The sequence below is a fragment of the Staurois parvus genome, unplaced genomic scaffold, assembly GCF_062004578.1.
Source record: "Staurois parvus isolate SC_StPar_1 unplaced genomic scaffold, SC_StPar_1.0 ptg000699l, whole genome shotgun sequence".
In the NCBI taxonomy this organism is placed as follows: domain Eukaryota; kingdom Metazoa; phylum Chordata; class Amphibia; order Anura; family Ranidae; genus Staurois; species Staurois parvus.
In genome coordinates, this window is record NW_028318495.1 from 544,398 (window position 1) to 561,903 (window position 17,506).

At 50.6% G+C, this 17,506-nt stretch overlaps 2 protein-coding genes across 7 annotated transcripts in view; one reads left to right on the forward strand and one right to left on the reverse strand.

The window, feature by feature from the left end:
- ZMYND8 (zinc finger MYND-type containing 8) overlaps window positions 1-2,775 on the reverse strand; it is a 132,526-nt gene extending 129,751 nt beyond the window's left edge. For 2 of the 6 annotated variants that reach the window (XM_089653125.1, XM_089653126.1), the window contains exons 1-2: window positions 2,717-2,774; window positions 2,046-2,290 (exon numbers count right to left, since the gene is read on the reverse strand). In XM_089653125.1, coding sequence (XP_089509251.1) covers window positions 2,046-2,059 — 14 coding nt within the window. In that variant the 5' untranslated portion in view covers window positions 2,060-2,290; window positions 2,717-2,774. Of the gene's footprint in view, window positions 1-1,292; window positions 1,711-2,045; window positions 2,291-2,716 lie in introns of those variants that run through there. The other 4 variants (XM_089653117.1, XM_089653124.1, XM_089653128.1 and 1 more) reach the window with 4 other exon arrangements.
- NCOA3 (nuclear receptor coactivator 3) overlaps window positions 1-17,506 on the forward strand; it is a 220,737-nt gene that overhangs the window by 28,166 nt on the left and 175,065 nt on the right. The window lies entirely within an intron of this gene.

The following is a 17,506-nucleotide window of genomic DNA, read 5'->3' on the forward strand; positions in this document are numbered from 1 at the left end:
CGGTCTGACAGTGTCTACAGCACTGATCAGTCACAAACAGACTTCTATCCTTGATAATAACCACAAATAAGTAGAAACATTTCAACAGAAACTCTTGTGGCTACAGGAACCCGACAAGCTACTGCCCTTCCGCATGGAATACATTCTGAATCAACAGGAAGCATTGCAGGCAATCTCATGGAGGAGGCTCGTGGCCTCCATTTTCTACACTCTCCCCTTCCAGCCTCACCGTTCAGGCCTGTACAGGAAAGTGTATACTGCAGCAGGACTAAAGACCTTGTTTGTATGGTCAAACCTATGGTCCACCATCAACCTAGAAAGGCAAAACTATACCATCTATCTGATTAAATTAAAATAAAGAGAGTAAATCAGTTGTTTACCTATCACAGCTCATACAATGGGCCTCTGTTTACCCCCCAGGGAAGCCTGTGACAGGGAGGAGGGGTGGATGGGAGAGGGTTAATGGCATGCCATTAATAACTCTTACCCGGAAAAAAGCAAAACCAAAAAAAAAAAAAACTGCTCAATCCAGCTGCAGGGAACCGTCAGCCTCCATTTACAAAATCGGCAACTAAAATTAAACCCGCACGGCTGATAAAAATCTGGAGGATGCCAAAAAGGAGGCAAACCACATCCTCTCCTATATACTGCAAAACCTGGAGACGGACCGTTGCAGGGGAGCTCTGATGTCACCACGCTACAGAAATGAAGTCTCTTTAAAGAGAGAAAAAAAAAGAAACAAAAAACACAAATCCTGCAATGAGATCACAAATAAAAAAAAAAATAGAATAATGAACTTTCTTTGCAAAATGACAGGAAGTTAAAGTCCAAGTCGCAGCAGCTCAACACGCAGATCAATTGGGCAGCAAAGGCAACACGTACGCACAGGGGACATAGGCATGTGGGGGGTGGTAACTGCCTCATGCTGAAATCAAATAAAATAAAAGAGTCCACTTTCTCCTACAATACTCAGAACTTACCTTCTGCTTCCTGGAAAATGAAACGTTGGTAAAAAAAAAAACCCCAAACAAAACTAAAAAACCCCCAAAAACGATCATTTAACCCTTTGTGTTCTGTAAGAGAGGCCTATGCAGCCTTGAACTGCTGGGATCTATCTACAACACATGGGGTTAAGCAACAGCCTACACAGAAAGGGGGATATAAATAACAAACAGGGATATAAAACAATAACATTTATACCCAAACGAAAACATTTTGTTGTCGTGAAATAAAAGATCTGTAACTAGATAAAGATCGCACATGAGCATTTAAAGGACGTGTCATCTACTTACAGTTTGACATCCATGTTACTTGTGTTCAGGGCCGCAGTGAAGCATAGATCCCAGTACAGAAAAAAATATAACAAAAAAAAGGAACAAAAAGGGAAAAAAAAAAGAAGAACCGTAGACAGCGTTTAGTCTGCAATGTGCCACCTTAAGAAGCAGCAGAGGCTTTCCCAGGAAAGTGCAGTCCACAGATGCAAGCTAGGCCCAAAATGTCTGCCAGGCATTGGTGGTGGTGGAGTTCCTGCAGCCGGTTGGGGAAGGGGGGGGGGGGGTTGTGAGTGCTATTCCTGTGTGTTAGTGTGGCTCTTGTCTTCTAGTGGCAGGGAAGGTAACGTTGCCTGCAGCTGATTTTGCCAGATTCCTCTGCTTGTCTCAATGCCTGGGCTGTGTTAGCCTCCATGTTTCCCCACAGCAAGCAGCATGTGACAGACAATAATGCAAAAGATACTCCTTGTGAAGGGGGAGGCCTTGAGCACAACCCCTCCACACTCTTTAGAAAGAAAAAAAAAAAATGGTAAGAAAAGGAAGAAGAGTGCCCTTCTCTGCACCTTGACATTCAGCAGTCAGTGGGGCTAATGGCACCCAACCATGTGACCCCCCCCCCCAGATTTTTTTTTTTAACAGATGCTGTTTTTGGGGAGTTTGGTTTTCTCTATTTGGCGCGCTAAGTCATGGAGATACAACCTGCAAAAAGCACAATTTGTATGTCCGCAAAAAAGATGGGAATAAAGTTTATATGAAAAAAAAAGTATGGCTTACCTCTGTGGATGCATTGTTAACACAGTGTTATGTCACTACTTATAAAACATGGAGGACAGTCTCTCAGTTCTCAGACAGAAAGGGCTTGGCACCCGAGCCTGATGATCAGACTCCTCTGATACAAGCTGAGGCAGGATTGGCTGCTGGCTGGGATCCGGATGTAACGCTGGAGGCCATTGGCTGAGGCACTTCCTGAGAGATTAGCTTTGTACAGCACTAGCAGCAGGCAGGAGCCATCCTGTGCACTGAAAAAAAAGACAGGCTAAGAGTCAGGCCTTCTCACACACACATTTCACATCTCATTTTTGTAAAAGGCAAGGCGGTTATAAAGGTCTCTAGTGATTGCTATTTACATGGTGAACTGCAGGCTGACAACACGGGGTTTGCTTGCGTCACACAGAAAACTGGGCACTCATGTGTCACCCGCTTTCCATGCAATGCCAGCTTTGTGGATGAATATCATTCAACATTCTAATAAAACAAATGTTACCATCTGCAGATACAAAGTGACAAGACAGCACAACATTCAAACCTGTCTGTATCATTTCCAGCAGCAAGCGCAGTGTCAGGACAGGCAGCACCGAGGATATTCAGAATACAAAAATCTGAACAACAGGCGATGCCATGACCCCGGGAGCAGAATTCACAAATACCAACCCTGATCCACAAACCTTTTATTCCCCCATCCTCCAAGGCCGACTGAAACTGTCCTTAAAGCAACAGAAAGAGAGAGAGAGAGAGAGAGAGAGAGAGAGAGAGAGAGAGAGAGAGAGAGAGAGAGAGAGAGAGAGAGAGAGAGAGAGAGAACCTGAAGCTTCCGCTCTGGCAGGCTGCAAATTGCAAAGCATTAACCCCGCGTCTCCTGCTCTCTGAAGGAAGGCCTGCTTATGTGGGCAGCCTTAAAACAAAAGAGGGAAGAGGCCTCGGCCCCAATTGTTGTCCTGGATGTATTCTTATGTAAATATTAGTCCAGAGTGTCCTTTAATTACAGGAACAGGAGACAGTGTCAGTTACAGCCCTCTGTGATAGATCATGTGGATATAGATTTATTTACGAAGGGTACTTGTACAGCGCCATCAATTTACATATATATATATATATTGTATTCACAGCAGTCCCTACATACTAAGGTCCCCAACTTACATCCATACACATACAAGGGCCAATTTAGACAGGAGACAATTCACCTAATTTTATATATATAGAGAGAGAGGGGGAGAAAGAGAGAGGAGGGGGGGAAGAGAGAGACACAGAGAGAGGGGGGTGAGAGACACACACGAGGAGGGAGAGAGAGAGAGACGAGGAGAGAGAGACACACAAGGAGAGGGAGAGACACACACGCTGAGAGAGAGACACACACGCTGAGAGAGAGACACACACGCTGAGAGAGAGACACGGGGAGAGAGAGAGCGACGGGGAGAGAGAGAGACACAGAGAGAGGGGGGTGAGAGACACACACGAGGAGGGAGAGAGAGAGAGACGAGGAGAGAGAGACACACAAGGAGAGAGAGAGAGACACACGCTGAGAGAGAGAGACACGGGGAGAGAGAGAGATGGGGGGGAGAGAGGGGGGGGAGAAAGAGAGGGGGGGAGAAAGAGAGGGGGGGGGGAGAAAGAGAGGGGGGGGAGAGAGAGAGGGGGGGAGAGAGAGAGGGGGGGAGAGAAGAGAGAGGAGGGGGGGAAGAGAGAGACACAGAGAGAGGGGGGTGAGAGACACACATGAGGAGGGAGAGAGAGAGAGAGAGACGAGGAGAGAGAGACACACAAGGAGAGGGAGAGACACACACGCTGAGAGAGAGACACACACGCTGAGAGAGAGACACGGGGAGAGAGAGAGCGACGGGGAGAGAGAGACGGGGGGAAGAGAGAGAGAGGGGGGAGAGAGAGAGGGGGAGAGAGAGGGGGGGAGAGAGGGGGGAGAGAGATGGGGGGAGAGAGAGGGGGGGGAGAGGGGGGGGAGAGAGGGGGGAGGGGAGAGAGAGAGGGGGGAGAGACGGGAGGGGGGAGAGAGAGACGGGAGGGGGGAGAGAGAGAGACACGAGGGGAGAGAGACGGGAGGGGAGAGAGAGAGACACGAGGGGAGAGAGAGAGAGAGACACGAGGGGGGGAGAGAGAGAGACACGAGGGGAGAGACACACGAGGAGAGAGAGAGAGAGACACACGAGGGGAGAGAGACACGAGGAGAGAGAGACACGAGGAGAGAGAGAGACACGAGGAGAGAGAGAGACACGAGGAGAGAGAGAGAGACACGAGGAGAGAGAGAGAAAGACACGAGGAGAGAGAGAGACACACGAGAAGAGAGAGAGAGAGAGACACGAGGAGAGAGAGAGACACGAGGAGAGAGAGAGAGAGACACGAGGAGAGAGAGACGAGGAGAGAGAGAGACACACGGGGAGAGAGAGAGACACACGGGGAGAGAGAGAGAGACACACGGGGAGAGAGAGAGACACACGAGGAGAGAGTGAGAGGCACGAGGAGAGAGTGAGAGGCACGAGGAGAGAGTGAGAGGCACGAGGAGAGAGTGAGAGGCACGAGGAGAGAGTGACACGAGGAGAGAGACACGAGGGGAGAGAGAGAGACACCCACGAGGGGAGAGAGAGACGCGAGGAGAGAGACACAAGGAGAGACACAAGGAGAGAGAGAGACACACACCCATGAGGAGAGAGAGAGAGACACGAGGAGAGAGAGAGACACGAGGAGAGAGAGAGAGAGAGGTACATAGATAGACAGGAGCAGATGAGAGGCGTCCATATTTGTGCCGATGTGAATTCCGGTTGTTCCTAAATGAATTGGGCCCTTGTTTTGGTACCGGGGCCCGGGGCCTAGTCGCTGCATTGGTACCCCTTTTATTGTTTGTATTTATTCCTCTATTGTGTGTCGCTGGCACTTGCACGGTGTATGTGTGTTTCTGCACTCAGGATGGGAGGGTGCAGGTTTTCGGGCCGTTTTGTCACGTTCCAGTACAGAAGAAAAATGCAGCACGTTCTACTTGTTTTTCCTGCACTGGAACTGACCGCACTGGTGTGAATTCGGCCGATGGAACCCATATAACCTACTGTCCAGGCATTTTTGATGCAGAAAAAAAAAAAAAAAAAAAAAAACCCACACTGGATTTCATTTGGCATGAACCGGTCCTTAACCCCTTAGCGCCGGCGCCTTCCGGCTCTTCAAGGGGTTTGTGATGTTGGGAGGCAGGGCGGGGTTTAGGGTCCCCGCTGCCACAGCGGTCACATGATCGGAAAGGTCCCAATTGTAAGCAGCCATTGGGACCTTTCCTTGAGGTGCTGGTAAATGTGCCGGGAGCTTGCAGAGCGCGTGCATTTAATTTGGATACGCAAATAAGCGGCCTCTTGACGTCAAGGTCCAGCCCCCGAGAGGCCGCATATTTGCGTACAATCAGTGCATGCAGTTGCGGGGCATTTGTGGGGCTTGACTGCTGACTAGCCAGCCACCGATCGCTACATGTCGGCTCAAGAAACAAACAAGAAAAAAAAATGTGTACAGTCAGCTTTACCTTAACCAATTTTCTTTCCGAAGGAAAATCGCTCGGTTCCCTTGCCGTCAGAATACAACGATCACTACAGCCACCAGCAGTGAAAAAAAACACAACAGGCTGGCTTCAGTACCATGGATGGATCTAAATTCGCCAAGTTTCTGCTGAACCGGACCGACTTTAGGTGGCTGACAACAGCGAAATGAGAGTCATGGGTGGCCCTATCGGCACCAACCAACTTGACTACCTTTGATTAAAAAAATGGAAGGAGCCGGGTGGAAAACCTTTGGCCAAATGGTGACAGCATCCCATCAGCTGCATCATCCTATCAGATGTGACCACTGCGGGCGCTGCAGCTGCGTGAATACAACAACCAGCAGGGAGATGCCCTGAGGAAGGCTGTGATAGCTGAAACGCGTTAGGGTTTTTTTTCTGTATTTATGTTATGGTGGCCGGCTCTTTCCTGACCGGGACATCCCAGCTTGCGGACCGGCCTTCAGCATGCGCACCGGCCTTCAGCATGCGCACCGGCCTTCAGCATGCGCACCGGCCTTCAGCATGCGCACCGGCCTTCAGCATGCGCACCGGCCTTCAGCATGAGCACCGGCCTTCAGCATGAGCACCGGCCTTCAGCATGAGCACCGGCCTTCAGCATGAGCACCGGCCTTCAGCATGAGCACCGGCCTTCAGCATGAGCACCGGCCTTCAGCATGAGCACCGGCCTTCAGCATATACAACAGCCTTCAGCATGCGCATCAGCCTTCAGCATGCGCACCGGCCTTCAGCATGCGCATCGGCCTTCAGCATGCGCATCGGCCTTCAGCATGCGCATCAATGTTTAGCAGTTGAGCTTGGGTATCATTTCAAAAGTTCCTCCATCCATCCTGTTTAGTGTGGATGGAGGAATGGAATACAGATCTCTCATGCAGCCTGAGTAAGAGGAATCTATTCCTGTGCTTTTCAACTCCCCACGGCACCTGACACTTCTTGGTGTGTCAGACACAGGCTCCCCTCCGCCACATGCTGTGGATCATTCCACTGGCACAGAGCGCGGCAGGGGAGCCGGTATTCAGCACCGCCGGATGTGTGTGATCCATTAGACCTACCTCTACAGGAGGTCAAAGGTTGGATCCAGCCTTCAATTGCCCCACACACACGATGGACGAATGATTGTCCGTTTTCTTCTGCATGATAGTCTCATATCGAAAGTGAAGAGGTTACCAACGTTACAAAAATTCTTCTACGACAGAAAGGAAATTGGGAAGTGATATATTGTATTTGTACTGTATTTGCGGACGAAAACTGTACTGAATAAAGTGGAATTCCACCCAAAAACAGAAGTTCCGCTTTAAAGATTGGATCCCCATTAATGATTAGCATCTTTGGGGAGCAGGGGGGGGGGGAAATGGGTACCCGAATTTGACAGGTACCTGCTCCCACTTCCACTGCGATCGTCCTGCGTTCGGAAGCGGAAGTTGTCCTCCTACCCAACTCCCCGAAGTCTTGTGGCACACGTGATAGGTCCCAGAAGACGACGGGGCCATTCAGAAAGCACAGCGCTACTCACGCATGCGCAGTGGGCACCCGACTGTCACAGCCGGGTGCCCACAATGAAGATCCCGGAGCCTGGAATACAGGACTGGTGAAACAGACTGCGGCAGGGGCAACGCGGGATCGTGGGACAGGTAAGTGGCTGTTTTCTTTAACCATTTCAATACCGGGCAATTTTCCCCCTTCCTGCCCAGGCCATTTTTCAGGTTTCAGCGCTCTCACACTTTGAATGACAATTGCGCGGTCATACAACACTGTACCCAAACTAAAATTTTATCATTTTCTTCACACAGCTAGAGCTTTCTTTTGGTGGTATTTAATCACCACTGGGGTTTTTATTTTTTGCTAAATTAACAAAAAAAGACCAAAATTTTTGAAAAAAAACACATTTTTTTTTGTTTCTGTTATAAAAGTTTACAAATAAATAATTGTTCTTCATAAATTTAGGCCGAGATGTATTCTGCTACATGTCTTTGGTGAAAATAACCCAAATTAGGATGTATTTTTTAGTTTGTAGGAAAGTTATAGAGTTCACAAACTATGGGATAGATCTGAATATTGATCAATCCTGAAGTACTGACAGCCAATCTAATATCTTGAGGTCCAAGAATGTCAGAATAGTACAGATATCCCCCAAATGTCAGGACGGTACAGATATCCCCCAAATGTCAGGACAGTACAGATATCCCCCAAATGTCAGGACAGTACAGATATCCCCCAAATGTCAGAATAGTACAGATATCCCCCAAATGTCAGAACAGTACAGATATCCCCCAAATGTCAGGACGGTACAGATATCCCCCAAATGTCAGAATAGTACAGATATCCCCCAAATGTCAGGACGGTACAGATATCCCCCAAATGTCAGAATAGTACAGATATCCCCCAAATGTCAGAACAGTACAGATATCCCTCCAAATGTCAGGACGGTACAGATATCCCCCAAATGTCAGGACAGTACAGATATCCCCCAAATGTCAGGACGGTACAGATATCCCCCAAATGTCAGAACAGTACAGATATCCCCCAAATGTCAGAACAGTACAGATATCCCCCAAATGTCAGGACAGTAAAGATATCCCCCAAATGTCAGGACAGGACAGATATCCCACAAATGTCAGGACAGGACAGATATCCCACAAATGTCAGGACGGTACAGATATCCCCCAAATGTCAGAACAGTACAGATATCCCCCAAATGTCAGGACGGTACAGATATCCCCCAAATGTCAGGACAGTACAGATATCCCCCAAATGTCAGGACAGTACAGATATCCCCAAATGACCCCTTTTTGCAGAGTAGACAGTCCGACGTACTTCATAAGAGGCATGGCGAGTTTTTTGAAGTTGTATTTTTTTGTCATAATTTTTCGGAAAATGAAAAAATTAAAAAAATTATTTTATTTTCACAATTTTTTTTTTACATACTGTCACCAGTGCAGTACAGCGTCATCATATAACTGGCATGGCGGTTAACAGGGACACTGACTGGTGACAGTATGAAAAAAAAAAAATATATATATATTTTTTTTTTAATTTTTTTATTATATTTAATTTTTTATTACATTTTTTTTAAGATTTTTTTTCATATTTTACTATGACCAAAGTAGTACAATGTTACCATAGTAACATTGTACTACTTTGGGGAAGTGATCAGTATTTTTATTTTTTTTTACACAATTTGCTTATAGCAAAGAATTACTTTGCTATAAGCAAGCATTTAGCTGAATGAAATCGATTCATTCAGCTTTTTTTTTTTTTTTTTTTTTTTGTGCTTAGCTGTGATTTGGTCACAGCTAATCACATGACATGTGCATGTGATTAGCTGTGACCATTCACAGCTAGGCACTAGTATACAATGGATGGCATCATGAATGAAGCCATCCATTGTATACAACTGTCATGTGACCTGCTGTGATTGGTCACAGCAGGTCACATGGTACCAGCAACGGGAGCCGGTACTCGGATCTGTCACCGGCCGTGTCCGAGGTGCACGGGCGGTGACAGATCGCACTGCTGCGCCGCTCTGCATTAGCGCAAACGGCGCATGTGCGGGAGCACGCCAAATGGCGTGCACCCGGAATGCAGGGACAGTTTTGAAGCCGCCAAACGGCCATTGGCCGGGCGGCTAATGGTTAAACGTCGGTAGCTACAGTTTTTGTACAGTTTTTGTAGCTGCTGACTTTAATTTTTTTACACAGTGAGTGGAACTTCGCTTTAAGGGCCCGTTCACACTCCATGCGTTTCAGTTGCTTTTTTTCTGCATCTAAAAACGCAGAGAAAGTAGGTGATATAGTTGTCCATGTCATAGTTCACATCAGTGCTGGCAGTTCCAGTGCGTTCCGGTTGCAGAAAAAAAAAAAAAGTAGAATAAGACAAAGTTTGTTCTGCACAGAACTGTACTGGAACGCAGTAAAACGCATAAAAAATGCATCAGAACGCACATGTCCCTATTTAAAATGAAGAAAAAATGAACAGGAATGCGGCAAAAATGCATCAAAAAATGCACCGTAACATGTCAAAAATGCGTCAAAAACACGCATTCGGAAATGCATTTCTATAGCGCGAACCAGCCCCAAGCAAAAATCATACAATCTGGTATCGTAGAGGTATGCTCATCTCCAGGACTTCTCCAGAGCCTCCCCCACCCTCTGGAACTCTCTACCCCAATTTATCAGACTATCGCCTACTCTGCTCACTTTTAGGCGATCTCTGAAAACCGATCTCTTCAGGGAAGCCTATCCCGCCCTCAGCTAATAACGGAATCTTCTACTCCTCCTACCAGTCCATCCCCCACAGTTATTACCTTTTGTACCACTAGCCCCTCCCTCCTAGATTGTAAGCTCCCAGGATCAGGGCCCTCCTATCCCTCTTGTATTGAACTGTATTGTCTCCCGTTATATTGTAAAGTGTTGAGCAAACTGTTGGCGCCATAAATCCTGTATAATAATAATAATATGAGAAGAATGTCAGTGTTTGTCTAGCTGTATACTAACTATCAGACTATCGTTTTGAAAAGCGGCATTTTTCGTACGATTTTCTGATCGTGTGTACGGGGCATAAGTCTGGTGGAGACTACAGCATCGCCTGCAAACCCTGGACCGTGATCCACAATCCACAAAAATGAACGCAGTTTCGATTGGATGGTGTGGGGGACAGCTCTTCCACAACTATGAGCAAGGCCTGGATTTTTCAACAGGCAGCATTGGTCCAACAGCGGCTCTCATTTGGGTGAATGCATCCGGTGAATGCGGTTGAAATGATCCCCTATCTATGAATGAAGGATGAATACAGAAGGAACAATTGTAACAAATCTGCTGGAAGAACAGGAAGACACATAAAACCTCCTCCTTGTCTGGCTTTGTTTTTGTTGTAATATCCGTCAATCTTTTCCAGAAAATTGTACGGCAATTTGTAAAGCTGCAGCTCCCCAGACGCCCCGTAAGGCTGGGAAATGCTGCGGCAGCGTCTGTGTAGCTGTAGGCGGCAGATTCAGTGTGGCTTCCATGAACTACACCAGAACCGAACCAGAATGCCGCTGCCAACGTTGGGACAAGGTCAGGGGCGGACTGACAACTCATGGGGCCCCCGGGCAATAGGGGATCATGGGGCCTCTGTGTCCTTGCCCAAACTCAAAAAAGCCTACGAAAAAGGTACCAGGGGCATCTCATGGGGCCACCTACTGACCCCGGGCCCTCCAAATGGTCAGTCCGCCCCTAGACAAGGTCCTTCAACAACCAAAGTAAAAAGGCCAAAATTACCCCCCCCCCCTTCCTATGAGCACAGGTTGCAGGTCCTGGCCTTTTTTGTGTTACCGCCCCTCTGCCTACCCCTTGGCCTGGCGCTGCTCGCGGTTGTTTTCTCCTCCGGCCCGGTTCACATTGCCTACTTATTCGCAGGATCGTGGGAGGCCGCCGTAGGCCAAGGACCAATCCTGAGCCAAGGATTTCAGAAAAGTGATGTGAATGAGGCCTACAGGAGAGAAGAGCACACGGCACATGCCAGGCGAACACGAGATAGATTTACTATAACCGATGGATTTCAGGAAACTCTGTGAGGCCAAAAAAACAGTTCCAAGTGTCCCCGAATGTTTATTCCTGGCAGGAAATATCTCTGTATTATGTTCTTTGTCCTCATTTTGTCATACCTTGTGTTCAGTCATCCATGGCCGGTACCCGACACAACAAAACAGAAATACAACTCTGCCCCCTCCTGGCCAAAGCCGGATGCACAGCTCGCTAGAAAGTGGCCACGTGTTATTGAAAACAGGGGTCCCCAAACTTTCTACACAGAGAGCCACTTTGACTGTCCTTCAGACTTTTAGGGTGTCAGTGAGGGGAATGGTGCCCCACCATTGGTGTCGGGGAGAGGGATGGGGAATAGTGCCCCATCATTGGTGTCGGGGAGAGGGATGGGGAATAGTGCCCCATCATTGGTGTCAGTGGAAGGAATAGTGCCCCGTCGTTGGTGTCAGTGGAAGGAATAGTGCCCCGTCGTTGGTGTCAGTGGGGGGGAATAGTGCCCCGTCGTTGGTGTCAGTGGGGGGGAATAGCGCCCCACCGTTGGTGTCAGTGGGGGGGAATAGCGCCCCACCGTTGGTGTCAGTGGGGGGGAATAGCGCCCCACCGTTGGTGTCAGTGGGGGGGAATAGCGCCCCACCGTTGGTGTCAGTGATTGGGAATAGCGCCCCACCGTTGGTGTCAGTGATTGGGAATAGCGCCCCACCGTTGGTGTCAGTGGGGGGGAATAGCGCCCCACCGTTGGTGTCAGTGGGGGGGAATAGCGCCCCACCGTTGGTGTCAGTGGGGGGGAATAGCGCCCCACCGTTGGTGTCAGTGGGGGGGAATAGCGCCCCACCGTTGGTGTCAGTGGGGGGGAATAGCGCCCCACCGTTGGTGTCAGTGGGGGGGAATAGCGCCCCACCGTTGGTGTCAGTGGGGGGGAATAGCGCCCCACCGTTGGTGTCAGTGGGGGGGAATAGCGCCCCACCGTTGGTGTCAGTGGGGGGGAATAGCGCCCCACCGTTGGTGTCAGTGGGGGGGAATAGCGCCCCACCGTTGGTGTCAGTGGGGGGGAATAGCGCCCCACCGTTGGTGTCAGTGGGGGGGAATAGCGCCCCACCGTTGGTGTCAGTGGGGGGGAATAGCGCCCCACCGTTGGTGTCAGTGGGGGGGAATAGCGCCCCACCGTTGGTGTCAGTGGGGGGGAATAGCGCCCCACCGTTGGTGTCAGTGGGGGGGAATAGCGCCCCACCGTTGGTGTCAGTGGGGGGGAATAGCGCCCCACCGTTGGTGTCAGTGGGGGGGAATAGCGCCCCACCGTTGGTGTCAGTGGGGGGGAATAGCGCCCCACCGTTGGTGTCAGTGGGGGGGAATAGCGCCCCACCGTTGGTGTCAGTGGGGGGGAATAGCGCCCCACCGTTGGTGTCAGTGGGGGGGAATAGCGCCCCACCGTTGGTGTCAGTGGGGGGGAATAGCGCCCCACCGTTGGTGTCAGTGGGGGGGAATAGCGCCCCACCGTTGGTGTCAGTGGGGGGGAATAGCGCCCCACCGTTGGTGTCAGTGGGGGGGAATAGCGCCCCACCGTTGGTGTCAGTGGGGGGGAATAGCGCCCCACCGTTGGTGTCAGTGGGGGGGAATAGCGCCCCACCGTTGGTGTCAGTGGGGGGGAATAGCGCCCCACCGTTGGTGTCAGTGGGGGGGAATAGCGCCCCACCGTTGGTGTCAGTGGGGGGGAATAGCGCCCCACCGTTGGTGTCAGTGGGGGGGAATAGCGCCCCACCGTTGGTGTCAGTGGGGGGGAATAGCGCCCCACCGTTGGTGTCAGTGGGGGGGAATAGCGCCCCACCGTTGGTGTCAGTGGGGGGGAATAGCGCCCCACCGTTGGTGTCAGTGGGGGGGAATAGCGCCCCACCGTTGGTGTCAGTGGGGGGGAATAGCGCCCCACCGTTGGTGTCAGTGGGGGGGAATAGCGCCCCATCGTTGGTGTCAGTGGGGGGGAATAGCGCCCCATCGTTGGTGTCAGTGGGGGGGGGAATAGTGCCCCATCATTGGTGTCAGAGGGGGGGAATAGTGCCCCATTGTTGGTATCAGTGGGAGGAATAGTGCCACATCATTGGTACCAGTGGGAGGAATAGTGCCCCATCATTGGTGTCAGTGGGAGGAATAGTGCCCCATCATTGGTGTCAGTGGGAGGAATAGTGTCCCATCATTGGTATCAGTGGGAGGAATAGCGCCCCATCATTGGTATCAGTGGGAGGAATAGCGCCCCATCATTGGTGTCAGTGGGAGGAATAGCGCCCCATCATTGGTGTCAGTGGGAGGAATAGTGCCCCATCATTGGTATCAGTGGGAGGAATAGTGCCCCATCGTTGGTGTCAGAGGGGGGGAATAGTGCCCCATCGTTGGTGTCAGTGGGGGGGGGAATAGTGCCCCATCATTGGTGTCAGAGGGGGGGAATAGTGCCCCATTGTTGGTATCAGTGGGAGGAATAGTGCCCCATCATTGGTATCAGTGGGAGGAATAGCGCCCCATCATTGGTGTCAGTGGGAGGAATAGCGCCCCATCATTGGTGTCAGTGGGAGGAATAGTGCCCCATCATTGGTATCAGTGGGAGGAATAGTGCCCCATCATTGGTGTCAGTGGGAGGAATAGTGCCCCATCATTGGTATCAGTGGGAGGAATAGTGCCCCATCATTGGTATCAGTGGGAGGAATAGCGCCCCATCATTGGTGTCAGTGGGAGGAATAGCGCCCCATCATTGGTGTCAGTGGGAGGAATAGTGCCCCATCATTGGTATCAGTGGGAGGAATAGTGCCCCATCATTGGTGTCAGTGGGAGGAATAGTCCCCATCATTGGTATCAGTGGGAGGAATAGTGCCCCATCATTGGTATCAGTGGGAGGAATAGCGCCCCATCATTGGTGTCAGTGGGAGGAATAGCGCCCCATCATTTGTGTCAGTGGGAGGAATAGCGCCCCATCATTGGTGTCAGTGGGAGGAATAGTGCCCCATCATTGGTATCAGTGGAGGAATAGTATCCCATCATTGGTGTCAGTGGGAGGAATAGTGTCCCATCATTGGTGTCAGTGGGAGGAATAGTATCCCATCATTGGTATCAGTAGGAGGAATAGTGCCCCGTCATTGGTGTCAGTGGGAGGAATAGCGCCCCATCATTGGTGTCAGTGGGAGGAATAGTGCCCCATCATTGGTATCAGTGGGAGGAATAGTGCCCCATCGTTGGTGTCAGAGGGGGGGAATAGTGCCCCATCGTTGGTGTCAGTGGGGGGGGGAATAGTGCCCCATCATTGGTGTCAGAGGGGGGGAATAGTGCCCCATTGTTGGTATCAGTGGGAGGAATAGTGCCCCATCATTGGTGTCAGTGGGAGGAATAGTGCCCCATCATTGGTATCAGTGGGAGGAATAGTGCCCCATCATTGGTGTCAGTGGGAGGAATAGTGCCCCATCATTGGTGTCAGTGGGAGGAATAGTGCCCCATCATTGGTGTCAGTGGGAGGAATAGTGCCCCATCATTGGTGTCAGTGGGAGGAATAGTGCCCCATCATTGGTGTCAGTGGGAGGAATAGTGCCCCATCATTGGTGTCACTGGGAGGAATAGTGCCCCATCATTGGTATCAGTGGGAGGAATAGTGCCCCATCATTGGTGTCAGTGGGAGGAATAGTGCCCCATCATTGGTGTCAGTGGGAGGAATAGTGCCCCATCATTGGTGTCACTGGGAGGAATAGTGCCCCATCATTGGTATCAGTGGGAGGAATAGTGCCCCATCGTTGGTGTCAGTGTGTGTGTGGGGGGGGGGGAGAGAGACTGAGGACTCCCCTTCATATGCCTAAAGAACGACAAAGCAGACACAACATTAATATATGACCCCTCCCCCGATATATGTCTGAAAATGCTCATTGCCTGGTTGATGCTCCGATGCCATTACTGTCACTGACCTGGACAAACAGTTCAAAGTAAAGATGTGCAAAGTGAGTGGAATTCACCTGAACAGGTGTCCCCACTGGAAGATTTCCTGTCATGGTGACAACCTGGGTGTGTTACTTCTGGGAAGGCGGACTCTTCTGTGGTGACCACGATCACCACACTTGGCAAGTTACAGGAACATGAATGGCACCCCAATGCAAATGCTTAGCAGCTGGTCACAACGCAAATGTCGTACTGTAGTGCCATCTGGAATGGACAGAATAGGGCCACGTGTGGTGTGTGGTATGCTGCGCTATGTTGGCAGCCGTTTGTAATATCTGGGATAAATTACCACCCCGGGTGTTCCACTGCCTTACAGGGGACCCCTATGAAAGATTCCCTCTCACTTCCTGCTACATCTGCAGGACAGGAAGTGGGGTCAATCACAGGGGACATAGACTGCTAACCCTCATCTCTGCGGCCCAGTGTACTCCATTCATTGGGATGGACTTCTATCACCCCACATTGCAGCAACACACACCGACATCTGAGAACACAGCGCACCAAACCCACCACAACACAGCAAACCACAACCCACCACAACCCAACCCACCACAGCAAACCACAACCCACCACAACACAGCAAACCACAACCCACCACAACCCAACCCACCACAGCAAACCACAACCCACCACAACCCAACCCACCACAACCCAACATAACCCAACCCACCACAACACAGCAAACCACAACCCACCACAACCCAACCCACCACAACACAGCAAACCACAACCCAACATAACCCAACCCACCACAACCCAACATAACCCAACATAACCCAACCCACCACAACACAGCAAACCACAACCCAACATAACCCAACCCACCACAACCCAACATAACCCAACCCACCACAACACAGCAAACCACAACCCAACATAACCCAACCCACCACAACCCAACCCACCACAACACAGCAAACCACAACCCACCACAACCCAACCCACCACAACCCAACATAACCCAACCCACCACAACCCAACATAACCCAACCCACCACAACCCAACCCACCACAACACAGCAAACCACAACCCAACATAACCCAACCCACCACAACCCACCACAACCCAACCCACCACAACACAGCAAACCACAACCCAACATAACCCAACCCACCACAACCCACCACAACCCAACCCACCACAAACCAACCCACCACAACCCAACATAACCCAACCCACCACAACACAGCAAACCACAACCCACCACAACCCAACCCACCACAACCCAACATAACCCAACCCACCACAACCCAACATAACCCAACCCACCACAACCCAACCCACCACAACACAGCAAACCACAACCCAACATAACCCAACCCACCACAACCCACCACAACCCAACCCACCACAACACAGCAAACCACAACCCAACATAACCCAACCCACCACAACCCACCACAACCCAACCCACCACAAACCAACCCACCACAACCCAACATAACCCAACCCACCACAACACAGCAAACCACAACCCACCACAACCAAACCCACCACAACACAGCAAACCACAACCCAACATAACCCAACCCACCACAACCCAACATAACCCAACCCACCACAACCCAACCCACCACAACCCAAGCCACCACAACACAGCAAACCACAACCCAACATAACCCAACCCACCACAACCCACCACAACCCAACCCACCACAAACCAACCCACCACAAACCAACATAACCCAACCCACCACAACCCAACCCACCACAACACAGCAAACCACAACCCACCACAACCCAACCCACCACAACCCAACATAACACAACACAACCCACCACAACCCAACCCACCACAACACAGCAAACCACAACCCGAAATAACCCAACCCACCACAAACCAACCCACCACAAACCAACCCACCACAACCCAACATAACCCAACCCACCACAACACAGCAAACCACAACCCAACATAACCCAACCCACCACACTCCACCACAACATAGTAAACCCCAAACCAACCCAACAGAGCACATTACAACCCAACATAACCCAACACAGCACAGCGCAATGTAACCAAATACAGCACACCACAACCCAACCCACCACAATCCACCAAAACCCACCACAACCCAACCCACCAAAACCCACCACAATCCACCACAACCCAACCGAGCACACTGCAACCCAACACAACCCAACCCAATAAAGCACAATGTAACCCAACCCAATACAGCGCACCACAACCCAACCCATCACACTCCACCACAACCCAACCCACCACAGTCCAACCCAACAGAGCACACTACAACCCAACATAACCCACCACAACCCAATACAGCGCACCACAACCCAACACAGCACACTACAACCCAACACAGCACAGTCCACCAAAATCAACCACAACCCAATACAGCACACCACAACCCAATACAGCACACCACAACCCAACACAGCACACCACAACCCAATACAGCACACCACAACC